At 48.9% G+C, this 27,500-nt stretch overlaps 1 protein-coding gene across 1 annotated transcript in view; it reads left to right on the forward strand.

Annotated features, from left to right (window-relative positions):
- Window positions 1-27,500, forward strand: part of f8 (coagulation factor VIII, procoagulant component) — a gene marked incomplete at its 5' end in the record, with an annotated part of 33,377 nt that overhangs the window by 4,625 nt on the left and 1,252 nt on the right. Inside the window, 21 exons of the mRNA XM_080526300.1 lie at window positions 8-187; window positions 683-786; window positions 1,195-1,315; window positions 2,671-2,968; window positions 4,189-4,354; window positions 4,850-4,952; window positions 5,481-5,698; window positions 6,529-6,679; window positions 7,500-7,709; window positions 8,079-9,837; window positions 10,428-10,590; window positions 11,130-11,339; window positions 11,750-11,978; window positions 12,703-12,885; window positions 14,434-14,550; window positions 15,526-15,597; window positions 16,430-16,515; window positions 17,018-17,179; window positions 19,703-19,847; window positions 20,242-20,390; window positions 21,820-22,002. Of these exons, the coding sequence (XP_080382426.1) occupies window positions 8-187; window positions 683-786; window positions 1,195-1,315; window positions 2,671-2,968; window positions 4,189-4,354; window positions 4,850-4,952; window positions 5,481-5,698; window positions 6,529-6,679; window positions 7,500-7,709; window positions 8,079-9,837; window positions 10,428-10,590; window positions 11,130-11,339; window positions 11,750-11,978; window positions 12,703-12,885; window positions 14,434-14,550; window positions 15,526-15,597; window positions 16,430-16,515; window positions 17,018-17,179; window positions 19,703-19,847; window positions 20,242-20,390; window positions 21,820-22,002 (5,009 nt within the window). The remainder of the gene's footprint in view (window positions 1-7; window positions 188-682; window positions 787-1,194; window positions 1,316-2,670; window positions 2,969-4,188; window positions 4,355-4,849; window positions 4,953-5,480; window positions 5,699-6,528; window positions 6,680-7,499; window positions 7,710-8,078; window positions 9,838-10,427; window positions 10,591-11,129; window positions 11,340-11,749; window positions 11,979-12,702; window positions 12,886-14,433; window positions 14,551-15,525; window positions 15,598-16,429; window positions 16,516-17,017; window positions 17,180-19,702; window positions 19,848-20,241; window positions 20,391-21,819; window positions 22,003-27,500) is intronic.

Here is a 27,500-nt window from a genome sequence, read left to right on the forward strand (position 1 = left end):
CTCCAAGGTGCGTTTACCGACGCTGGACTTCGGAAAAGCATGGAGTTCGTCCTGGTCTTCGCTGTGTTTGACGAGACAAAGAGCTGGTATGGAGAAGTGGGGAGGATGAGGGAGAAACTGAAGAAACCCAACACAGTCAAGCAGCAGTACCACACCATCAACGGATACGTCAACTCCACCCTGCCAGGTAAAGATGGCTCACCTACCTGACCAGGTAAAGATGGGTCAACTCTACCAGGTAAAGATAGGTCAACTCTACCAGGTAAAGATAGGTCAACTCTACCAGGTAAAGATAGGTCAACTACCTGACCAGGTAAAGATAGGTCAACTCTACCAGGTAAAGATAGGTCAACTCTACCAAGTAAAGATAGGTCAACTCTACCAGGTAAAGATAGGTCAACTACCTGACCAGTATACAGATAGGTCAACTAAAGATAGGTCAACTACATACCTGTACAGCATATTTCAAGATGTACTGTGTCATGCTCAGAGTCTTAACTTTTCACTTATGTGTGTGTGTGTGTGTGTGTGTGTGTGTGTGTCTCTGTGTCTGTGTCTGTGTCTGTCTGTGTCTGTGTCTGCGTTTGTGCGTGCGCGTGTGTGTGCATGTGTCTGTGTCTGTGTCTGTGTCTGTGCGTGCGTGTGCGTGTGCGTGTGCGTGTGCGTGTGTGTGTGTGTGTAGGTCTGACTATGTGCCAGGGACGGGACCGTGTGTTCTGGCATCTCATCGGGATGGGCACCGCTCCAGAGATCCACTCCATCCAGTTCCAGGATTACACCCTGCAGGTACACAGCTGTTTGGTCCTTCAATCAATATCAATATCATATAAATTCTTATGCTGTAACATCTTCAGACGCGGGCGGCTGTGGTGGAGGAGGAGGTAGAGCCGGCGTCTAATGATTGCAAGGTCGGCAGGTCGGCGGTTCGAACCCCGGCTGGCCACATGTCGAAGTGTCCTTGGGCAAGACACTGAACTCCAAATTGCTCCCAGTGAGCGGGGCCGGCCGGCGCCTTGCATGGTAGCTTGGCCGCCATTGGTGTGTGAATGTGTGTGTGAATGGGTGAATGAGAGAGGCCGTTGTAAAGCGCTTTGGAATCAGGTATAAGCTATGTAAGTCAGTCTGTTTACCATTAGATGCATCTCTCTCTCTCTCTCAGCGTCTCCTTCCTTATCTCTCTGCTTGCTGTCTCAGGTGATGAAACACCGCAAGGTCTCCATGGAGATGACCCCCATGACCTTCACCACGGCCGAGATGAAGCCCAACGCCCTGGGGAGGTTCCTGATCAGCTGTCAGATACACGCCCACCAACACGGTAAGACACGCCCCCACAGGCTGTAAGACACGCCCACCAGCACGGTAAGACACGCCCCCACAGGCTGTAAGACACGCCCCCACAGTCTCTAAGACACGCCCCCACAGGCTGTGAGACACGCCCACCACCACGGTAAGACACACCCCCACAGGCTGTAAGACACGCCCACCAACACGGTAAGACACGCCCCCACAGTCTGTAAGACACAGCCACCACCACGGTAAGACACGCCCCCACAGGCTGTAAGACACGCCCACCACCACGGTAAGACACGCCCCCACAGGCACCATGGCTGCGTTCGTAAATTCGCTCTGGAAATCTGATCAGCACTCATGGAATGCCTCTTGTCCAATCAAATTACTTGGTCCCTTTATGTGCCCATATAAGGCTCTCCGCCGTTCAACAGCGTCAAGCATCAGCTAAATGGCGTATAAGTGACAGAAGGAAACTTGTAGGTTTGAGCTTGTGGTGGATGAGTGTGGAATGGATGACTAGGGTGTCGGCCGGGGGCCTGCGTGTCCAATCCCATCGCCCACCACTCTGCTGACACATACCTTCCCTCGCAAATAAAACATTCATAGGAATTATTGGAATTCGCCGAATCACAGACGGATGAGTGGATGTTTAGAGGTGGCTCGGTGGTGGTGAAGAGTTTGTTGTTTTGGTTTATTTAAACGGATCCCCGTTAGTCATCACCATAGTGAGGACTGTTCGTCCTGGGGTCCACGTGAAAGACAGACAGTCAAACATAACAAAATCAATCAACAAAGGAATAATTAGTGAACAGCATTGAGGAAAATGAAATAAATCAAATATAAGATAACAGAATTTAAGTAGCAGCACATTTGAGAGCTGCCTTGGCTTCTTCAACCACCATATCTGCATCCAAATAGAAAAACGAGACAGAGAGAGAGCTCACGCCAACACTACAGTATTGAGGGTGACCCCCCCATATATTAGAGTATCTATGGCAGTTGTGTCATTTTCTTTTCTGTTTATTTCTGATATGTGACATGCCCCCCCCCTCCCTTTTTTTTTCTTTTATTTTCTTTTCTTTTAGTTTGTTGTTTGTTAGTTTGTTTAAAAAAAAGAAAAAAAGAAAAAAAAAGAACATGCTCTGTTATTGTTTATGGACAATGTACTGCATATAGGGAAGTGCAAAACTAGTTTTTTACTAGTACCTGGGACAATAACCTACAATACTAGTACCTGGGACACTAGTTGTTCTGATGTCCTGTTGTGTACATCATGTCTTTATGTGACATTCAATACAAATATGAACCACAAAACTACAGTATCATCGTCAGGGCAAACAGGGCATCACAGTGTCTTGATTTTGATCTGGTTTCCTCCAGCGGGCATGAGCGCCTACTTCGTGGTGGAGGACTGCCCTGACCCTGTGACGGTGCCTGGACCCGACCTCCGTGAAGTAAACCACGGGGACCACAGCGACGAGTATGGTGACGAGTATGGTGACTATGGCGACTACGGTGACTATGGCAACGACGGCAACGACCTGTTCTCCACCGTCATCGTGAAGCCCGTGAGGCCCGGGGTGCGATCCAGCTCGCGAGGCTACAAGACGTGGACGCACTACATCGCCTCTGAGGAGATCAGCTGGAACTACGCTCCGCACCTGGACCAGGGGAACAGGTGAGAGAGATAGGGGGGGAGGGAGGGAGGGAGGGAGGGGGGGAGGGAATACACCTGGGCCAGGGGAACAGGTGAGAGAGATAGGGGGGAGGAAGGGAGGGAGGGAGTGAGGGAGGGAGGGGGGGAGGGAGGGAGGGAGGAAGGGAATACACCTGGGCCAGGGGAACAGGTGAGAGAGATAGGGGGGAGGATGGGAGGGAGGGAGGGAGTGAGGGAGGGTGGGAGGGAGGGAGGGAGGGAATACACCTGGGCCAGGGGAACAGGTGAGAGAGATGGGAGGGGGGGAGGGAGGGAGGGTGGGAGGGAGTGGGGGAGGGAGGGAGGGAGTGGGGGAGGCAGGGAGGGAGGGAGGGAATACAGAAGGGGGAGTGATCTAGAGAGGGTTATGGTAGGGGAGAGAGAGAGAGAGAGAGAGAGAGAGGTAGAGAGAGAGAGAGAGAGAGAGAGAGAGAGAGAGAAGGAAGGAGGGAAGGGAAGGGTTGGGGCAGGGGAGAGTAGGAGGGAAGGATTTATGTTCACCAGAGATGGAAAGTGATAGAAGCCAATTGGAGGGGAGGACGGAACCCTCCTGTTCGGAGGAGTGAGAGCGAGGACGTGGGCCGGACAGAGACAGATAAAAGACAGGAAAGAGGAGGAGGGTTACTGAGAGTTCAAGGACGTGTTCTCGACTGTTAGAAACATTTGTTTGAAATTGAAATTCCTCACAGTCCTCACCTTTGTCCTTCCTTCCTTATCAAAAAATTAAAAGTATTGGAGGAGAATATCTCCTCTAGAACCTTCTCCTCCAGGGTGTTGTTGAGTAGGAAGAGAGTGGAGGACGGATGAGAGGAGAGGAGGCCAGGAATCAGTTTGGAACTAGGCCTTTGGTTCAATACCAGCTCAACGGCCTTGCGGTTAGAGTGTCCGCCCTGATATTGGGAGGTCGTGAGTTTGATCCCCGGCCCGAGTCGTACCAAAGACTATAAACCCTACTATGGTACCCGATGCCTCCCTGCTTGGCACTCAGCATTAAGGGTTGGATTGGGGGGGGTAAGACTCTGCGACATACCAGCGTCATGTCCAGGGGGTGTACTTGTCTTGTACATCAAGCCGCCTCACGCTACGGAAACAGGAGGGCCGTTAGGCTTCGAGAACAATCGGTTCTCAAGGCTGCTTACTACGTTGATTCAACACTATAACTCTGCTGTTAACTCTGCTGCTGTTCTACCTTGTTGTTTCAGCAAGCTGTCGTCAGAGTATTTTCCCAGGGGGCCTCAGTTTCTGGGCCGTGAATACAAGAAGGTGGCGTTCGTGGAGTACACTGACCAGACTTTCACTCAGAGGAAATCACCAATCAACGGACTGCTCGGTCCGCTGTTGAGAGGAGGGGTGGATGACCAATTTCAGGTGAGTTCCAACGGAAAAACAACAACAAAAAAACAGATATTGATTCTCATACTGTGCATTCCTAGTGGGCAGAGGGAGGGGAAAAAACGGATTTTCTTTTTTTTTATACTTTATTTTTATAGTCACACAAAAATACAACAAAACACAGTGGAACAAACAATTGGTCATCCATGCTTTCATACATACACATATTACAGTGATGGTAAAACACTTCAGGTCAGTGAACATCACCTGAGGTCTCAAACACAATCCATTTTCCACAATATTTCCAGAATTTCTGGGCCTGTTGATTTAGTGAAAAGGTAATTCTCTCCATGCTTTGAATATTTGTCACAATCTCTATCCAGTCAGTCTTTGTTGGACCATTTCCTTGTTACAGCTTTCTTAGCTGGCTGCTAATATTATCTTTAAGAGATATTCATCCTGCACCCGGAAAGTCATCTGCAATAGAAAACAGATATATCACTGCTGTGTCATTTTCTATTTGACTTTCAGATTATTTTCAAGAACCTGGCAAGCCGGCCTTTCAACATCTACCCCAACGGCCTCTCCAGGGTCCACCCGCTGCACAGAGCTGGTAAGAGAAACAAGCTGCTATGTGGTGAAATACAGTGAAACACATCGGCCCTGTTTCAGCTAGTATTTGGCAAGTTACTTACCAAACTCCAACTCACTTATTAAGAAATGATTTGGTAATGATGTAGTAAGAAAGGGTACTTACTTACCTCAATACATTCATCATCATTAGTCATGTCCTGGTACTTTACTGTAAATGACACATAGTTGAAGAAACAGGAATGGTAATCAGGTAATACTGTATTTACCCAGCGCATATTTACTCAACAACCTGCTTAACACAGAGCTGTTAAAATAAAGGATTACCGATATTTTTATTATATTTGAGTAATTTACTGTATGTTCAGTATATGGTCCAGAGACCTTCAGTCATTCCTGTTTGCCGTGTGTGTGTGTGTGTGTGTGTGTGTGTGTGTGTGTGTGTGTGCGTGCGTGCGTGCGTGCGTGCGTGCATGCATTTGTGTGTGTGTGTGTGTGTGTGTGTGTGCGCGTGCATTTGTGTGTGTGTGTGTGTGTGTGTGTGTGTGTGTGTGTGTGTGTCTGTGTTTAGGCGGGAAGAAGGACCTGCGCTCCCTGGCGGTTCCGCCCAACGGGACGTTCGGCTACGTGTGGAAGCTGACGGCGGAGGACGGGCCGCTGGAGGGCGACCCCCAGTGTCTGACCCGGCTGTACCAGAGCACCGTGGACCCGGAGAGGGACCTGGCCTCGGGCCTGGTGGGGCCCTTCCTCATCTGCAAGAAGGAGGCCATGGACACCCGGGGGCGGCTGGTGAGGAGACATCATGGCTGCGTTCGTAGATTCGCTCTGGAAATCTGATCAGCACTCATGGAATACCTCTTGTCCAATCAAATGACTTGGTGGCTCTATGACGGAATTTACAAACACACACCCAGGCCATATCAGTTCAGAATCTGAATCAAGAATCAAGTTTATTGTTTACATCCCATTATAAGTATAAGAGAGTAACATTATGACAAACATGTTGGACTTTCGGGGTAGTGGTGGTCTAGTGGATACTGAGTTGGACTTGTGATCGGAAGGTTGTGAGTTCAAATCCCGCCTGAAGCCACACCACTACTAGTGTGCCCTTGAGTAAGGCACTTAGCCCTCAGTTACTCCAGGGGGAATGTCCCTGTAATTCGTAATTGTAAGTCGCTTTGGATAAAAGCGTCTGCTAAATGGCAAAATTAAAATTAAATTACTTTGCAGCAACAAGAGAAGTCAATACATAAAAACAATATATGTAATATATATAAATACATATTAAATATATACAATATATATACAATAAGACAATAATAGAAATTATAAATAATAGAATAGCATGAGTATAACCCTGAGGTAGCAGTAGATGACAGCAGGTGAGGCATGAGATACACAGTTGCCCCCCCCCAGTGTGGGTGACAAGAAAGAAAAAAAAGGCTATATTGCTGTGGAACACTGATGTTATTTCTCTGATGTTCCCCCTAACCAAACATTAGGCTAGGGGGTGTACGATAGTTACATGTAATAATAGTGTATTACAGTGTATTTCAAAAGTAATTGTAGGTGGGTCAAGGTGATGTTCTGAATATGTGTGGATGAATGTTTCCTTGCAGGTGAGCCCAGATAAAGCCAATAAGTTGATGTTTGCCGTGTTTGACGAGAATAAAAGCTGGTACATCGATGAAAACATTAAGAAGTACAGTAAAGACCCTTCCCTGGTCAACCCCATGGATCCTGAGTTCTACAACTCCAACGTCATATACAGTAAGTATTGTGTTGTCCTACCGGAATGTTCCTCCAAGACAGAATTTTTGCATAACCTTGATATATTATTACTTATGACTATTCTAATCAATCTATATTATATACTGTATACATATGAGTATTGTGTATATATATATATATCTCTGATATTGGGAGGTTGTGAGTTTGATCCCCGGCCGAGTCGTACCAAAGACTATAAAAATGGTACCCAATGCCTCCCTGCTTGGCACTCAGCATTAAGGGTTGGATTGGGGGGGGGGGGTAAGACTCTGAGACATACCAGCGTCATGTCCAGGGGGTGTACTTGTACATCAAGCCGCCTCACGCTACGGAAACAGGAGGGCCGTTAGGCTGGAGAACAATCGTTTCTCAAGGCTGCTTACTACTTTGGTTCAACACTATAACTCTGCTGTTAACCCCGTGTTTTTTTTTATTTTTATTTTTTTTTATTCCTGCATTCTAGTGAATTTTCATAGTAACACTGCACTTCAGACAACCTACAACTGGTGATGGTGTCTAGGTCTTTAAGTGTTAAACAGCTGAGAGCAGTCACTGCTGTTTTTTGTGGTCTTCTTTCACACACACATCTTACCAAGTGACACCAGGAACTTCCAGTTGGCAAGTTAGTACTCTGGGAGCCAACACACGGGCACCTGAGGGGCATCTTTTTACTCACTGAGCACAAATTATACTTTGGGGGGAGCCATTATACTTTGGGGGCCCCCCAAAGTATTAACATGCTGTGGGAATCACTGACATGTACTTCATCGGTTATCAAGGCTACTTACTTACTTACCACTCCTGTGCTCTCTGTCTGCAGGTGTGAACGGGATAATGTTCAACGGCCGCCAGTTCAAGATGTGCAGGAACGACGTGGCCTTCTGGCACGTGGCCAACGTGGGAACGCAGAGCGACTTCCTGTCCATCTACTTCACAGGAAACCCCTTCATGAAAGACAACGTGTACGAGTCCGTCCTCACGCTCTTCCCCATGTCAGGGGAGACCATCTCCATGGAGACTGAGATAACCGGTAAGGTTCAAAGATGACAAGATGAATCAATGGCTGCGTTCGTAAATTCGCTCTGGAAATCTGATCAGCACTCATGGAACGCCTCTCGTACAATCAAATTACTTAAAAAGAACAAGAATGAAAAAAGAAAAAAATACTTTGGTCATAGGAACTGAGTTGATTGTGATATGTTGAATGTAATGACGATTATAACCAATGACCATTGACAATAAAAATGTTTAAAAATAAATAAAAAATAAAGAACAAGAATGGTAATGATAGGTAACTATGCAATATACAGTATGTGCAGGTAGTATTGTAAACATCAGTATGTAATCTACATGATATATTTGTTCCTGAATGTTTCACGACGTCCGGCTCCCCCCTCAGGTGAGTGGGAGATCAGCGCGTTCGATGGCAGCCTGAAGAGTCGCGGCATGAGCATCCACTACTCCGTCCGCTTCTGCGACAATCTCGCCATGTTCGACGACGAGGACGACGAGGACGAGCTGTCGGACTACCTGTATGACTACCTCAACCCCCGGGGGTTCCGCGGTCCGCCGCAGAAGAACCGGACCGTCGCCGTCCGCGTGTGCAAGAAACAACCCCACCTCAACCCCAACAACGCGACCGCGCCTCGGCCGGGAAACGCCACCGCCACCGCTAACGATGTCGGCGACCAAGGACAGCCTCCGATCTGCGAGATCAGGCACGTGGCGCTGCCGCCGCCGTCGGGGAAAGAGACCAACTCGTTGGTCTCCCAGGGAGGGATCCCGCAGGGCATCCTGGACGAGCTGGAGAGGGACGGGGAGTGGACGGCCTCCGAGTCCCAGGAGACAGGCGAGGGGGCCGGGGGGAACGGACGGGGGGCCGGGAGACAGAGGCGGCAGAGCCAGGAGGAGGAGGGTGAGGAGAGCAACGAGGTGGTAGCGAGCGGCAGCCCGCAGGAGAACTACACAGAGGTGAAGGTGGAGAGGCTGGGTCAGAACCTGCAGCCGTTAAGCCACGCCCGCACCCTCTCAGAGTCAGAGACGGTCGACCTGGACGCGCTGGGATCGGGTTTTTCGAATCACCTTGACGACAACGCGCTTCTAAACCACACCCACTCATACGAGCCAGAGCCACTTCCATCGGATTTGCTACATGCGGATTATTCGAACGACCCTGGCAACGAGACAGTCCTGAACCACACCCACTCAGACCCAGAACCGAGCCGGCAAGAGAACCAGACAGAGGCCCAGACAGAGTCGCTGGGTCAGATTCTGCAGCTGTTAAGCCACGCCCACTCCGACCCAGAGCCACTCCCATCGGATCTGCCGAATCCGGATTATTCTAACAACCCTGGCGATGAGACAGTCCTGAACCACACCCACTCAGACCCAGAACCTAGCCAGTTACAGAACCGGACAGACGCAGAACCTAGCCAGTTACAGAACCGGACAGACCCAGAACCTAGCCAGTTACAGAACCGGACAGACGCAGAACCTAGCCAGTTACAGAACCAGACAGACGCAGAACCGAGCCAGTTACAGAACCGGACAGACGCAGAACCTAGCCAGTTACAGAACCAGACAGAGGCAGAACCGAGCCAGTTACAGAACCAGACAGACGCAGAACCGAGCCAGTTACAGAACCGGACAGACGCAGAACCTAGCCAGTTACAGAACCAGACTGACCCAGAACCTAGCCAGGAACAGAACCAGAACCAGAACCAGACAGGGGTACAGGCGAAGACCCTGCGTCAGATCCTGCAGCTGTTAAGCCACGCCCACTCTAACCCAGAGCCACTCCCCCTTCCCTTGCTGAATCCGAATCATTCTAACGAATCCGTCTACGAGACAGCAGCGGTCCTAAACCACACCAGACCGGAGCCTGAGCCACACCGATCCGTGGATCCACTGGACCTTGATTATTACGATTATTACTACGACGACTCGGACTCGAACGAGACGGCCCCAAGACACGCGGTGTCGCTGCAGTACGATGACTACAGCCAGGAGGGGAACGGCACGCCAGGGCACGCCATGCAGCGGGACATGGACGTCCGCGGCGCGGAGGGGAAGTACCGCAGCTACTACATCGCTGCTGAGGAGATCACCTGGGACTACGGCATCACCAAGCCACACCAACTCATTATGCCCAGGTCGGTGTGTGTGTGTTGGGGGGTGGGTGGGAGGGTGGGTGGTTGGGAGGGTGGGAGGGTGAGTGTGGGGGGGGTGGGTCGGTGGGTGGGTGGGTCGGTGGGTGGGTGGGTGTATGGGGGGGTGTGTTGGGGGGTGGGTGGGTGCGTGCGTGCGTGCGTGGGTGGTTGGGGGTGTGTGTGTGTGTGTGTGTGTGTGTGCGTGCGTGGGTGGTTGGGGGTGTGTGTGTGTGTGTGCGTGCGTGGGTGGTTGGGTGTGTGTGTGTGTGTGTGTGTGTGTGTGTGTGTGTGTGTGCGTGTGTGAGTGAGTGCGTGCGTGCGTCGGTGGGTGGGTGTGTGTACAATCCAATCCTATCCAAGTAGTACAATATCCACTTAAGGGTCTGTAAACTTTCATCCCCAGTCCAAAGCGCACCGCCTCCTTTCACAAGTATGTGAACTGGGATTTGAGTTATTCGAATTTGCGGAAACAAACCGTTGCGGCAGTTCAGCGTTCACAACTATACTGTAACTATAAACACCTTATTTTAATGGGGGTTTTAAAAGGATGCACATCGACGCCACGCATTTCCTCAACTGCTTCCTTCCTTCCTGGACAGGGAGATGCGGCGGGGGATGAGGAAGTTCCTCCCGGAGTACAAGAAGGTGGTGTTCAGGGCCTACAGGGACAAGGCCTGGGACAGGGTGACCCGGGGGGAGCTGCAGGAACACCTGGGCCTCATGGGCCCGATCATCAGAGCCGAGGTCAACGACCTGCTCACGGTGGGTCACGGGGGGGCTGTGGGGGGGGAGAGAGGAGAGGGGGGGGGACAAAGAGAGAGGGGTGGGAGAGAGAGAGAGAGAGAGAGAGAGAGAGAGAGAGAGAGAGAGAGAGAGAGAGAGAGAGAGAGAGAGAGAGAGAGAGAGAGAGAGAGAGAGAGAGAAGGCTAGGCCACCTCAAGAACACTTGGGCCCTATTTTGTCATTTAGCTGACGCTTTTCTTTTTTTTAAAGTTATTTTTTCTGAGTGGAGCAGTCCCACTCATATTTTTCTTTTTAATGACAGATATAGTAGAGATTATGACAGGAAGGATGGGTGAGAGAGAGAGAAGGGATGACACGCAGGATATGTCCGCGGCTGGAATCGAACCGGCAGCCCTGCGGTACATGTTCAGCGCTTAATCCACTACGCCACCTAAGCGCCCCTAGCTGACGCCTTTATCCAAAGCATAGTTTAAGTTTACATTCAGTTTTAGGGTTCTGTTCTGTTGGGTTCTGTGTGTCTGTGTTGTGTTAAACGTTCTTCTGGGTCTTTCTGACAGGTGACCTTCAAGAACATGGCGTCCAGGCCCTACTCACTGCACCTCCACGGGGTGTACGACAAGAGCCAGGGCGGGGTCACGGGGTCCCCGGGGGAGGCCGTCCCCCCTGGGGAGACGAGGGTGTACAGCTGGAGGGTCACCAGGAAGCAGGGCCCCACCGCCTCAGAGTTCAGCTGCAAGGCTGGAGCCTACTACTCTACTGTCAACCAGGTACACACACACACACACACACACACACACACACACACCTACTACTCTACTGTCAACCAGGTACACACACACACACACACACACACACACACACCTACTACTCTACTGTCAACCAGGTACACAGACACACACACACACACACACACAAGGCCGGGGCCTACTACTCTACTGTCAACCAGGTACACACACACACACACATGCACACATGCACACACATCAAACCTGAGAGTCCTTTCTTTGCTAATTATACCTTGAATATGTGTCTCATCTAAACGTGTGTGTGTGTGTGTGTGTTTGTGTGTGTGTGCGTATCTGTGTGTGTGTGTGTGTGTGTGTGCGTGTGTGTGTGTGTGTGTGTGCGTGTGTGTGTGTGCGTATCTGTGTGTGTGTGTGTGTGTGTGTCCCAACAGGAGAAGGATCTTCACTCTGGTCTGATCGGGCCGCTGCTCATCTGTAAGCCCGGGACGCTCCACCGCCGCCTCAACCTGCAGCCCAACACCACGGAGTACGCCCTGCTGTTCCACACCTTCGACGAGACCAAGAGCTGGTACCTGGAGGAGAACCTGCAGCGCTACTGCACCCCGCCCTGCCAGGCCCGGCCCAGCGACCCCTGGTTCCAGATCAGCAACAAGTTCGCAGGTATCACAGTCAGGATCGGAATGGGAATCGGATTCGGAATCGGAATAAGAATTAGAATTGGAATCAGAATCAGGAATCGGAATCAGAATCAGAATCGGAATCAGAAATCAGAAATCAGAATCAGAATTATTTGGCCATGTATATTTGCACATAGCCTACAGCAAATTGCCTTGGTGAGCTTGCTGCATAGAACATAAAAAACACAATATCTGAGCAAAATTATTTAAAAGAGAATAGCAAAAAATCTGAATAATAAATGATGTAGGCTGAGCGAGGGTAAGAGTCAGTGAGGCTGGAGGCTGTGAAGTGGGTTTGGGCATGAACACTGTAAATTAGAGTACCGTAGATGTGAAATAAATATAAATGACACTGTTAGTTTGTTGTCTGGTAGAACCATTTAGACCCCTGATCTCATTCAGTTTATATTGAACTTTGTTTAGTTTGAGTTTCACTGAATTTGTTGGTTTAGAGAAAGAGAACGGTGCTTTATTCATCCCCTAGGGGGAATGCAGTACATTTCTCTCATTTCGTCACCTTCTTAAAATGACTTAAGTAATATTTTCAAGTTTTGCGAAAAACAAAATGAACTGAACCAAATCTAGAATATATGATATTTAGGCAACAACATAATTTTCCTCAAAAGTGCCATTATTTTAAGAAGGTTACGATATTGTCTGTGTTTGTATACGCTAACTCCTTGTGAAATCCTTCCTTGTTACCGTAGCGATAAACGGCTACGTAGCGGAGACTCTTCCTGGTCTGATGGTTGCCCAGCACCAGCCAATCAGGTTTCACCTCCTGAGCGTGGGGGGCAGCGGGGCGTACCACGCCGTGCACTTCCACAGCCTTCCCTTCAGCCTCAGCAAGGAGCACGAACACCGCCGAGGAGTCTACAACCTCTACCCTGGTACACACACACACACACACACACACACACACACACACACACTACAACCTCTACCCTGGTACACACACACACACACACACACACACAACCTCTACCCTGGTACAGACACACACACACACACACACACACACACACACACTTCAACCTCTACCCTGGTACAGACACACACACACACACACACACACACACACACACACACACACAACCTCTACCCTGGTACACAGACACACACACACACACACACACACCTCAGTGGATTACGGTCTGCTTAATGATTAATCACATCAGGACGAAGAGACAAAGCAGCTTGTCTGTTTACCGTATGGATGTCTTAATACAGAGTTAGACATTATTACCGTTAGACAGTTTCCTCACACACACACACACACACACACACACACACACACACGCACAGTCACCAATTGCTAAACACACTTGAGCAAATGTGACACATTTGACCCACAGCTGTTACATTACAATATGTGACAATACCCCCTACACACTTTAAATCCATTAAGTCACCCTAACACTCCTTCAGTGTTTAAGCAATAAGCCCACATGTATAAACTCACAAGGCCCCACCTAGAGAGACTCCCTACTGCCTCTATGCTGGTCAGACATTCCTCTAGCTTTAGGCCCTTGACACCACGCTGAGATGCATAGATGATTCACTTACTTAGACAAAGCTATTTGTTTGGATAAAAGCGTCTGCTAAATGCCGAAAGATGTAGACTGAGAACGTGCATGCGTTCCGCATTACGCGTTGATGGGCATTTATTTGAACTCGTAAAATGTACAAAGGATCTCCGGTCATTGCGTCATCCGTCGACGTGCTGTGTTGATCCACAGAGACCAACTATTGACTCAGTCAGATTTTGACAGATACCATCGATCTCTCTGTGTAACTGCACCCTTAGGGCCGCCTTCGTGCGCTCTGTAGTGAAGTAGTAAATATTAATACAGAATGCAAAAAGAATGCAAAACAATAAGTAATTCTTCCTTCTTCTAGCATTGTGACTGCCAGTGGCCCCTGGTCCTAGCCTAGCATAGATTCGTTTTTCTTGTGATGACTGATGTATAGATGATTCGCTTACTTGTTATAAGTCACTTTCGATAAAGGTGTCTGCTAGATAAATGTCAATTATGTAAATATGTAACTCTAGTCCTGTACTAAATAACAGTTTGTGTAAAAAAAATCTCCATTGAAGATCCATTTGGGTCTAAAGGCCAGTTCAAACTAAAGATCCGTGGAAGAGTCAACGTTTTAGAACGTCGCAGAGAAAAAAACTCAGCAACCAACCGACGCTCCCAAACTGGGCAGTTCAGACCAAAGACCAAAGATTAAACATTAAACATAATTCAGACCGCTGTGACTAGAAGCTGGACGTTCTAAAACGGTCTTCGTTTCGGATCGTCTCGTCGTGGATGTTTGGTCTGAACTGGCCTTAAGATTAGGCTTAAATCTGTGTCTGGGGGAGCAGTTTAATCTACAGTATGAGTCACACAATAACAGTCCCCCGCCTCCTCCTCCTCTCTCTGCCCCTGCAGGTGTGTTTGGTACGGTGGAGATGCGGCCCTCCAGGGTGGGCACCTGGATGGTGGAGTGCACCGTGGGAGAGAACCAGCTGGCTGGCATGAGGGCACGGCTGCTGGTCTACGACCCCCGTAGGTACCCCGCATCTGACCCCCCACCTGACCCCAAACTCAAGAGTGGTGGAGGGGAGGGGAGGGGAGGGGAGGGGGGGGTAATGGTGGCCTAGTGGGGGAGGGAGGGGTAGAGGAGGGGTAGTGGTGGCCTAGTGGGGGAGGGAGGGGGAGAGTGGGGTAGTGGAGGCCTAGTGGGAGAGGGGAGGGGGAGAGGGAGGGTAGTGGAGGCCTAGTGGGAGAGGGGAGGGGGAGAGGGAGGGTAGTGGAGGCCTAGTGGGGGAGGGAGGGGGGGGGTAATGGTGGCCTAGTGGGGGAGGGAGGGGTAGAGGAGGGGTAGTGGTGGCCTAGTGGGGGAGGGAGGGGGAGAGTGGGGTAGTGGAGGCCTAGTGGGAGAGGGGAGGGGGAGAGGAGGGGTAGTGGTGCCCTAGTGGGGGAGGGAGGGGGAGAGTGGGGTAGTGGAGGCCTAGTGGGGGAGGGAGGGGGAGAGTGGGGTAGTGGAGGCCTAGTGGGGGAGGGAGGGGGAGAGTGGGGTAGTGGAGGCCTAGTGGGGGAGGGAGGGGGAGAGTGGGGTAGTGGAGGCCTAGTGGGGGAGGGAGGGGGAGAGTGGGGTAGTGGAGGCCTAGTGGGGGAGGGAGGGGGAGAGTGGGGTAGTGGAGGCCTAGTGGGGGAGGGAGGGGGAGAGTGGGGTAGTGGAGGCCTAGTGGGAGAGGGGAGGGGGAGAGTGGGGTAGTGGAGGCCTAGTGGGAGAGGGGAGGGGGAGAGTGGGGTAGTGGGGGGGATAGTGGAGGCCTAGTGGATAGTGAGTTGGTCAGAAGGTCATGAGTTTAAACCCCACCTGGGAACACAACCACCACTAGTGTGCCCTTGAGTAAGACACTTAGCCCTAAGTTACTCCAGGGAGACGAATGTCCCTGTCATCTCTAATTGTAAATCGATATGAAATTCAATAATTGTGGAAATGTGTATCATGTGTATCCTGTGATCATCTTACAGTATGTGCTCAGCCGCTGGGAATGAAGTCAGGGAGGATCGACGACGGCCAGATCACAGCGTCAGATCACATAAGTACGTCTGCGTCATGGAGAAACCTTACAGTGTCATAAACCAGTGACTTACATGACGTTGTGTCAGAGGAGGCTGACCAGTCGAGGCTGGAGTCATAAAGCATGGAGCGGAATGAGGATTGGTGTCAAACACACACCCAGGGCGGCTGTGGCTCAGGAGGTAGCGCCGGCGTCTAATGATCGCAAGGTCGGCGCGGTTCGATCCCCGGCTGGCTATGTGTCAAGGTGTCCTTGGGCAAGACACTGAACCCCAAATAGCACATCATTGAGCTGGCCGATGCCTTGTATGGTAGCTTGCCGTGAATGTGTGTGTGCATGGGTGAATGAGAGGCCGTTGTGAAGCGCTTTGGAACAAGGCGCTATATATAAGTGCAGTCCATTTACCATTTACGTCTTTGATACCATTCCTCATTCCATTCCATGCTTTACAATGAGCCCGTCCTCCAATTTCTACCTCCAACAGCCTCCACTGGTCTTTACCAGTACTTAGTGATTGACAGCAGTTCTATTTACTGCAGTAAATATTTCTATTATAACTGTATATTACATAGTTACCTTCACTACCATTCTTGTTCTATTTATATCATGCCCTTATATCACTATTTGCACTTTTGGTTGGATGCTAAACTGCATTTTGTTGTATAGTACAGGACTATATTTACATTAGTATAGGACTTTACTCTGCGATGACAAAGTTGAATCTAATGTAATATAATAATATAATATAATATAATATAATATAAATTAATCTAATAATATAATATAATCTAATAATCAAAATTAATCTAATAATCTAATCTACTCTAATAATCTAATCTAATCTAATTTGCTAGAAAACTGGGAGCCCAGGCTGGCAAGACTGGAGCTGTCTGGATCAATCAACGCCTGGATGGGCAAAACCAAGAAGTCCTGGATACAGGTAGGACAGCTAACGGCTAACGTCCTGTCCTACTGTTCTACAGATCTTAGATGAGGTTCTCTGGTCCTGTGTGGCTCAGTTAGTTGATAGAGCATGAAGCTAGCGACGCTAGCTAAGCACAGATGCCCTCTGCTTTTACACTAGAACAGCCATGGGTGGGGTTATTTGACCAAGTGAGTAAAACATTTTTTTATACCTTTGGCCTTGATCAAATTTCAGGACCCTCCTTTCATGACTTTACCTAGATATGTGCGTTCTACCACCCAGTATCCTTACATTTTCAAAATCGCATCAGGATAAGCTAGTTTAAAGCTATTTTTGCAGTTTTTCTGTGTAGGAAGCAGGCTAATTTACAAGACGCACCCAACTAGTGGTCGTTGTGTGTAAGTAGCACCTTCCCATTCTAAAGACTATAGTAGGTGCTTATAGTAGGTGAAATAGGCACGGCTGTTCTAGTGTTAAAGAGCCCCTGCCCCTCCCCCCCCCTCTCTGTGTCTCCTAGGTGGACCTCCTGACCCCCACCCTGGTCCATGGGATCCAGACCCAGGGGGCGAGGACGTCCATGGGGCTGAAGGACTACTTTGTGATGTTCTACACCCTCTCCTACAGTCTGGACCAGGCCACCTGGACCACCTACCGCGGGAACAGCACCGAGGAGGCCTACGTCAGTACCTCAATATACCTCATACTGTCCCCTTAAAAGCCTGCATCATCAGTACCTCAATATGCCTCATACTGTCCCCTTAAAAGCCTGCATCAGTAGCTAGCATGTACCCTACCAGCAGTAGCTAGCATGCACCCTAGCAGCCTTTCTCTCTCTCTCTCTCTCTCTCTCTCTCTCTCTCTCTCTCTCTCTCTCTCTCTCTCTCTCTCTCTCTTGCTCTCTCTCTCTCTCTTTCTCTTGGATGATTAGATGACTCACTTACTTAGACAAATGTACTTGTTGTAAGTCGCGTTGGATAAAGGTGTCTGCTAAATGTCTAAAACGTTAATGTAACGTAAATAATAATAATAATGACTTTTATTTCTAAAGCACTTTTCCTGCAAACGTTGCAGCAGTTGTCTATGACACACTCTGCGCACACATGACTGTTAACAGATTAGGACAGAACACAGAGATACAGCAGAGAGATCATGTTCAGAACACAGAGATACAGCAGAGAGATCAGGTTCAGAACATTTTACTTTATCAGGCCATGCTGCATCAGGGGTCTCAGTCTTTCAGGGACGTTCTAGTCAGCGTTCTGGTCTCGACCCCTCTGGTCTCGACCCCTCTGGTTTCGACCTCTCTGGTCTCGACCTCTGGTCTGTACCTCTCTGGTCTGTATCTCTCTGGTCTCTACCTCTCTGGTCTGTATCTCTCTGGTGTCTACCTCTCTGGTCTCTACCTCTCTGGTCTGTACCTCTCTGGTCTCTACTTCTCTGGTCTCTACTTCTCTGGTCTCTATCTCTCTGGTCTCGACTTCTCTGGTCTGTATCTCTCTGGTCTGTACCTCTCTGGTCTCTACTTCTCTGGTCTCTACTTCTCTGGTCTCTATCTCTCTGGTCTCTACTTCTCTGGTCTCTACCTCTCTGGTCTGTATCTCTCTGGTCTGTACCTCTCTGGTCTCTACCTCTCTGGTCTGTATCTCTCTGGTCTCTACCTCTCTGGTCTGTACCTCTCTGGTCTGTACCTCTCTGGTCTGTACCTCTCTGGTCTGTACCTCTCTGGTCTCTACCTCTCTGGTCTGTACCTCTCTGGTCTCTACCTCTCTGGTCTGTACCTCTCGTGCAAGAGAAAGAAAGACACCCGCACATTCTTTCCTCTTTTACATTCTTGGCATTTAGCAGACCGCTTTATCTAAAGCTTTCTAAAGCTATCTAAAGCTATCTAAGGCTATCTAAGGCTATCTAAAGCTGAACTTATGATTCAAGTTAGTGAATCATCTTGCCGATTCCAGTAATTTATAAAAACCGATTTTCAATGAAAACACACCAACTGTTCAGTCATATTTCAAACATTTGGTCAACAATGAGGTCTGATGAATCTCAGTTATTTAACACTACAACAGCCGTGCCTATTCTACCTACTAGTAGAGCCGCCTTGGGGGTCTTATAGACCCCCTTTTTAGAATGTAAATCTGCTACTTACACACAACGACCACTAGTTGGCCAGCTTGTTTTTTAGCCTGCGTCCTACACAGAAAAACTGCAAAATAGCGTCATACTAGCTCATCCTGGTGTGATTTTGAAAATGTAAGGATATTGGGTGGTAGAACGCACATATCTAGGAAAAGTCATGAAAGGAGGGTCCTGAAATTTGATCAAGTGCAAAGATAGAATTGTTTTTTACTCACAGGGGTCACCGGGACCCCATCACGGCTCTTCTAGTGTTAAAGACAATCTGTCATTTTAAAATTGTCAACGCAGCAGAATCATCACCTCATTTCTCAATCATCAATACAACAATACAACAGTTCCATCATTTCAAAATTAAACTCTCATTGTGGAAAGATACATGATACATGATCATCACGATGGTATTCTATAGATATACACTCCCTGGACACTTTAATAGGAACACCTGCACACCTTGTCATTCATCCGATGTTGGAATGCAACAGGGAATGTTTTCTTGGCACACTTTGGGCCCGTTAATACCAATCAATCATCTGTTGAATGCCACAACATGGACCTGAATCTCAAAGGAATGTTTCCAACATCTTGTGGATTCAAGACCACGAAGAACTGAGGCTGTTTTCAGAGCAAAGGGAGAGGCCCTACCCAGTATTAGTATAGTGTTCCTAATAACATCTTCGAAGAGTGTATATACGTATATACAGTATACACTACCAGTCAAAAGTTTGGCCTCACGTCCCCATTCAATTGAATGGGGAAATGTGTCCAAACCTTTGACTGGTACTGTATATATGTTACGGTACAGTAATATGGTACGGTACATGTGGGAAAACTAGGGTTAGGGTTAGGTGCTACATCGACTTGGTACATGCTGGCATGTCTAACCCTAACCCTAACCATACCCCTAACCCTAACCCTAGCACCCTAGCACCTAACCCTAACCCTAGTTTTCCCACATGTACCATATTCCCACATGTACTGTAACATATACACACAACTGTACGTCACACGTAGCCTCTTCATCACAGGGGGGTTAGTGACATGGCTGCTCTCTCTGTCTCTGTTTCAGACCTTCAACGGGAACCTGGACGGCTCCAAGGTGAATGAGAACCAGCTCCTCCCGCCCATCGTAGCCCGCCACCTCAGACTGCAGCCAGTCACCATCATGAGGCACCCGGCCCTCCGTCTGGAGCTGCTGGGCTGTGATCTGAACAGTGAGTCACCACGCTCAGAAACATTCGCTAGTCAGCGTTTATACTCAGAACACTAGAAGCTAGAAGTGTGGTTATTTAGCAAATGTTGACTGACTTTGTGTGTGTGTGTGTGTGTGTGTGTGTCCTTGTGTCTGTCCGTGTGTGTGTCCCTGTCCCCGTGTGCGTGTGTGTCCATGTCTCTGTGTGTGTGTGTGTGTGTCTGTGTGTGTGTGTCTATCTGTCTGTCCGTGTGTGTGTGTCCCTGTCCCTGTGTGTGTGTCTGTCTGTCCCTGTGTCCGTGTGTCTGTGTGTCCGTGTGTGTGTGTCTGTCCCTGTGTCTGTGTGTGTGTGTGTGTGTGTGTCTGTCTGTCCCTGTGTCCATGTGTGTCCGTCCGTCCGTCCGTGTGTCCCCCAGGCTGCTCCCTGCCCCTGGGCCTCCAGAAGAGGGTGGTCCCAGACAGCAGCTTCTCCTCCTCCTCCTCCCTGAGGACTTGGCTGCTGTCCTGGGGCCCCGGCCTGGCCCGGCTGCACCAGGAGGGGAGGGCCAACGCCTGGCGCCCCAAGGTACTCACACACACACACAGACACACACACACACACACACACACACACATGGACAGACAGACAGACAGACACAAACACACACAGGGACACAGACAGACAGACAGACACACACACACACACACACACACACACACACAGGGACACGGACAGACACACATACACACACACAGGGACACGGACAGACACACACACACACACACACACACACACACACATGGACAGACAGACAGACAGACACACACACGCACACAGCCTCCTGCCACCCCCCCTACTTACTTACTGCGCAATTAACACAACACACTAATATGCACACACACTGACACACACACACACACACACACACACACACAGCCTCCTGCTACCCTCCCCTTTACTGCGCAATTAACACACCACACATTATATGCACACACACTGACACACACACACACACAGACACACACACGCACACATTCCTGCCACCACCTCCTCCCCCCTCTCTCTGGCACCAGTCTTGTTCCCTGCTATTGTAAAACTTCTCTCTCCCGACCACCATTGTTCCTGCCACACCTCCCTCACACTTCTCAGCTTCCCTCTGACACGCGGGCGGGCGAGGTGGTGTGTTATATCACCATGACTGTTGTTGTTAAAGATTAGCAGAGCAGTGAGCTACAGCTCTGACTGCTGGACAGAGGTGATCTATGCCAAGTGTTACGGAAATGACCCTTATCTTTTCAACTAATTAGTCATGGAAGGTAGTCAAGTTGCTGTGAGGACTGAGACCATTATGCGCTCTAGAAATCGGAGGACGGGCTCATTGTGATGCATGGAACACACAGTGTTTGATACCTTTCTTCATTCCGTTCCGTTCATCGCAGTACTGAGCCCGGCGTCCTCCGATTTCTACCTCCACCAGCCTCCACTGTTCTGTTGTCTCTTTTGTCACAGTGACCCATCTCTTCAGGCTACACCTTAACTGTCCCTCCTGAAACCTCGCCATCCCCTCTAGCCCCCCCTGTACAGTTTCTCTACCGAAGAATTACAGTACCAGTCAAAAGTTTGGACACATTCTCCCATTCAATTGAATGGGGAAGGGTGTCGAAACTTTGGACTGTTGACCATATAATTCTTCCGTCTTCTAGCATTATGACTGCCCCCAGCCTGAGCATAGATTACTTTTTCTTGCGATGACTGATCATTGACCTACACATTCACTTATATAGACAAATGTATTTGTTGTAAGTCGCTTTGGATAAAGGCTAAGTGCTAAATGCCAAAAATGTAAAATGTAATGTATCGTCTTCCATGAGTCTCAACCCTTCTTCTCCTTCTCCTTCTCCTTCTCCTTCTCCTTCTCCTTCTCCTTCTCCTTCTCCTTCTCCTTCTTCTCCTTCTCCTTCTTCTTCTTCTTCTGTTTGACCCTGCTTCCCTCCTTTGCCCCGCCCCCCCCCAGAGCAACACCCCTCATGAGTGGCTGCAGGTGGACTTCCTCCAGGTCAAACGTATCACGGGGGTCGTGACCCAGGGGGCGTACTCCATGATGACCCAGATGATGGTCACGGAGTTCTCCGTAACCATTAGCGACAACGGCCACTCCTGGTCCGACGTGCTGGAGGAGGGCACGCAGAACGAGAAGGTATCATGTTTTGGTTTATCTTTATTTTTTTGGGTACAACGGTACGTCATCATCGTAAGTGCATCACAGTGTTGTCTGAATCAAAACATAACCCCCATAACGAATGACTAAATCAGAGAAGACAGAAACACAAAATATGATTTTAGTGTTTTAGAAAAATGTGAGTGAAAAGAAGCATCCACACACTTAAAAACTGTGCAAAAATATCTGAAAAAAAGTGTTGAATTTCGCAAGCTTTTGGTCGTTCATAGACCTTCTTCAGGCATACATACAGAACAAAATAGGGTGAAATTAGGGCGAGGGCTAGGGTTTTAACCCTATAAGTATAAATACTGTTGGGGAAAATATGTTTTCTTTGGGGTAAATTAAAGGTAGGAGTATAGACATGTTTTCCCTAACAATACACAGCAGGCTAAAAACAGGCAAAGAGATACAAGCTAACGCTAAATGCTAAAACACCCTGCATTCTCTAAGACTCAGTCTCTGTGATTGACAGGAGTGATTATCAGAGGGGCAGAGTTTTTGCCGTCAATGTCCAGCTGAGGGCAGAAGTATGGGTAGAGCTCCTCAGAGAAGCTGCAGCCAGTGAACGAGTAGATAAGAGACATCGCCCCCACATCATAAAAGGAAACCTGACACTCGTAATAATCCACGAACACCCCCACCTTCTGGGGCTTCTCCTTCAGAGAGAGGGGGACGGGGGAAGTACTTGTGTAGTATTCATTCCCTCCCTTCAGCATGACGGTCCAGTACTCACGCCCAGGTCTCAGCGAAACATTGGCCTTCCTGTTGATGGACTTTCCGGCCACCCCTAAAACCCAGTCGGTCTTCCCCTTCACCTGGACCTCGTAGTACGATCTCCTCCTTTCCTAAATTTCGTTGTTTGGTACCTGTACTGTAGCAATGACAATAAAGTCCATTCATTCATTCATTCATTCATTCATTCATTCATTCATTCAAGTGATCCCCTCCTTTGCCAAGACGCTGATGAATTCAAACCTTTTCGGATTGTTGGGAACATCCTGTGGTGTGTATCCAGTCCTCACTTGTTTCCCGTCCTCGGACAGGATGAGATAAGTGTTTGCCGTATCGGGGTCCAGAGTCACATCCACGGCGTACCGTTGAACTCTCTTCAGCTCGACCCCCGGCAGCTTCTTCATCTCTTTATCCAGCGTCTCCTCCATCTTGGACACGACTCTTCTCAGGTGGTTCCCCACACACGGATCACTGTTAACGCTGATCTGAGACCAGTCCTTGCGGCTGTGTGTGGTGGTGGTGGAGGTGGCGGTGGGGGTCAGACACGGGGAGCTCTGGAGGAAGTGGAGGAGGTCCTCTGTGTGTGAGAGGTGCAGCTCCAGCTCAGCGTGTCTCCTCTGGAGCTCAGCGATTTCGCGCTCCAGTTCCTCGACGAACTCCTCGGCCTGCCTCTCCGCTGCTCTCTGCCTCTCCTCGACCACCTGGGTGAGCTCCACCTGGCTTCTCTGAAGGGAGCGCACCAGAGCGGTGAACACCTGCGCGCTGTCTGATATCTCTTTCTCCGCGTTCCTCTTGCGGGCCTCCGCCGAGCGTTTGATCTCCTCGATCTTCTGACCTCGTTCGTTCATCATCTGCTGCACCTCCGTCATCATCATCATCCCCAGTTTTAGTGCGGCAGCTTAGCAAAATAATGGGGACGCGCCGGACAAAAGCACCAAACTTTTTCCATGTGCTCTACATCACCATAGCTTTCAATTTTTGGTGGGAGCCACTTCATCAAGATGGCCGATGGCGGCCATCTTGGATTTCCAAGGTGGCCGCCATGTAAAATCTATAAGTGCAAATATCTCGGCTTCCAAGCCACATACAAGGTCAATCTTGGTGTCAAAATATACATTTTCTGGGTCAAGGAATGCATTAAAGCTATTGAGAATATCACTAGATGATTATTTGTGCCGAGATCAAATAAATATGTTCATTCTGGCAATGTATCCATAAGTTTCAACTCGGTTCCTAAGCAGCTGGACATATATTAATATGTATGTTTTCAATGGCATGTATATTGAAAAATGGACAACATGCATTAATTGAATTGAACTTTATGTGCTTCACTTTTTAACATAACAAAGCATTTTATATCATCAAATTATCGGTCACATTTACAACTGCAAAGCTCTGTGCATTTCCAGTGTGCTTTCTTGCATGAGCACTTTGCACCACAGCCACTTGCGCTTTTACAGCCACATTTGACCAGTTCAGTGCAGCTTTCAAAAGCCATTGGTAGAATGCTCCACACAGGAAGCCAGACCTGGCTGTCTCTATCCAATGTCCATCCACATCCTTCTGGACTGGGTGTCGGCTGCTGAGCCAGTTCAGATGTTGCCCAGATCCCAGACTGGTAGGCAACTCGCTTCAAGTGCTGCAGAAGGGAATCTTGTGTTGGTGGAATGTGTTCCATGGTTCTGTTCTTCTGGCAGAACAACTCTCTCCGTGCTTCATTAATAGATTCCACATCACTCATCTTGTCGTAAAGGACGATTGTGTAGCGCTCCAGAAGTTGAAATTGCTGGGCATCTATGGTCACGGGAGTGTGCGGATTCGCTGCCATGTAGTTGAAGGCCTGGGTGACCTCGGGGTAGGACTTCCCAAGCCTCCAATGCTGACTTCTTCCCCTTCCCACAGAATGCTGAGGTTGTGTCACAGCCTGTGAAACAGTGGAAGACTGGAAGTGCTGTGGACTTACCTTTGCCCAGAGTATGGCAGATGTTATTGATATGAAGATATCTGTAGTTCTTGCCAGTGCCAAAAGCGACCCAGATGTCTGCAGCTGGATACTTGGAGGGCAGGGCATGGAACTTGCCGATGAGGATAACGACAACATCTGTATCCACAGTGCGTACCAAGCAGGTAGAAGAGCGATGCTCCAGGGCATCAAGCAGATGAATCAGTATCCTGGTGTCGGCCTCTTCATGGTTACATGGCAGTATGAAGTGGCTGGTGTCTGTGCCGACCACTCTGGTGCCAGATGTAATGAAGACCTGCTTACCATCTGGCCAGGCAATGGATGCAATCTTCCTGGAGAGGAAGGTGAAGAGTTCCTGCTTGTTCATAGGGTCACGCAGGAAATCTGGCCAATTCCCTGGCAGCTTGTTCTGACCAGCCACCTTCCGTCGTATCCCTTTGCCTTGCTTCTCCCTTGTTGACTCTTTTATGCTGCTGGTGATGTAAGTATCCCAGACCACATCAACTCTTGCAGAGGTCTCCAAGTGCTTCATGATGTGGGTGGGAACAAAGACACAACTGGCATATTCGTCGAATGTGGTAATGTTGGTGGTGGACAGGAAGTGCACAACAGCAGCACCGTCGAGTACTTTGACATCAAAAGTCCCTGGAGGTAAAAAAGAAAGTTAGTTAAAAAACGAAAAACAAACTTTAAATAAGGACTCTCTACAGACCTTGAAGAGAATGATATGCACTTTTTTCTGATTATTACTGATACTACTTAATGCCACTGACTGATTACAACTTGTTTGTAAAAAAAAAAAAAGTACCTGGAGGTTCCTGTTGTGTCTTCTCTGTCAGAACAATTAGCAGATCTGACTTCTTTCCCAAGCGTAGTTTCCCTCTGTCAGATAGGGAGGGAGGGTATGGATGGTTTTCGTGCTTAAAAAAGGTGCTCATGTCACCCTCTCTGTGTTGCATGGCTATATATAATTGGGAGAAGAGTGCAACATCATCCTTCAACATTGAGGTCTGCCCTGCCTGCTTGGTCTTGGTCTTGGGTGTTGGGCATCTGAAGAGAGGCAGTGAGTTATTTTTGATGGGCTCGTGAATGGAGTGTGTGCGGTTCCTGATCACTCTCTCATGGTACTTGTTGTACTGATCTCTGCCCACTGATTCCACATTGCGGACTGTGTTAACCACAGACTCGTCAGTTATATTTCGTGTGTCCAGCATTAGAAGCTCGGGGGTATCATCTAGGAATGGATTGCTCATCCCAGTGATGGTGTGCACCAGAGCTAGTGCTTGTTCTTTGAATGTCTTCTGTGTAGACATTCCTTCTTCATGGTGTTGTTGTTTATTGCCTTCTTCTGAAATCCTGCTCAAACTCTTTTAGGAGTCATGCTTGTTCAGGCCCTGCGATCATCCACTTCTTGAATGCTGAGGGATTCTCGGTGAGTCCCACTGCACCCCCAGAACCCTTCACCAGATCATTATTCTGCTCATGAGCCTGGTCTATCGGTATGCTTGAGAATCTGTTTGTGGTCTTGGGAATAACCCAGTGACCATGTTCTTCAAATTCATTGTGAATGGACATGGGCAAGCTTTCCATGTCGCGGATGTGGACAGGAATCCATCTGGCATAGTTCTGGTGATCAAGGGCGAAGAACCATGGGACGAGAGCCTTCAGTGACTCCACATAGAGGGGGAAATCCTGTTCTCTGTGGACACGTACAAATATCAGACCCATTATTTCCAAGTTGAGGATGGTATCCCAGTACTGGAATGTTGGACTCTTGGTGATCATATCTTGTCTCCAAGCTTCTTTGATCTTCTCATCACGTGGTCCCTCAGTCACCATGTCCAAGAAGGCATCCTGCTGCAGCTTCCCCAGTGCCAGAGCGCTCACTTGGTGGGCATGTCTTGTCCTAGTGAGGTGGGATGCTTTGAGGAAAGAGTCAGCTGTGCCAGAGGATGCGATACCAGCCTCAGTCAGTGCAGTGGTCCAAAAAAAGAAAATCACATAATGATATTCTCAATAGCTTTAATGCATTCCCTGACCCAGAACATGTATATTTTGACACCAAGATTGACCTTCTAAGTGGCTTGGAAGCCGAGATATTTGCACTTATAGATTTTACATGGCGGCCACCTTGGAAATCCAAAATGGCCGCCATCGGCCATCTTGATGAAGTGGCTCCCACCAAAAATTGAAAGCTATGGTGATGTAGAGCACATGGAAAAAATTTGGTGCTTTTGTCCGGCGCGTCCCCATTATGTTCAAATATGGTCTTAAGCCACCGCACTATTTAGCCACGTTCTCTCGGTACTCCTCCTCTACAGGGACGGTGTCGTGGGATTTGTGGTCCGTCTGGACGCACAAGACACACACGCAGGTCCGGTCGGTCCTACAGAACAGCTCAGGCAGCCTGTTGTGCTTGCTGCACATCCTGTCTTCCAGGTTCTCCACTGTGTCGATCAGCTTGTGTCTCTTTAAGGCTGCGACTCTCTGATGAGGCTCCAGGTGAGTCTCACAGTAAGAGGTCAGACACACCAGGCAGGAGAGGGCCCTGCACTTTTTTCCAATGCAGACATCACAGGCCACTTCTCCATGTTTGGCAGCACTTTGATCCGAGCTGCTGGCGCCCAGCTGGCTTTGATCTGAAGCTTCTTCTTTCACTTCCTGAACTGACTTTCTGAACCGAGCAGCCATCTCAGAAACGAACACATTCCTGCGTAGTTCAGGTCTCCTCCGAAATGTCTCCTTACACATCGGACACCGGGACAAGCGATTTTTATCC

This window comes from Nansenia antarctica (assembly GCF_963989245.1).
Source record: "Nansenia antarctica genome assembly, chromosome: 3".
NCBI lineage: Eukaryota > Metazoa > Chordata > Actinopteri > Argentiniformes > Microstomatidae > Nansenia > Nansenia antarctica.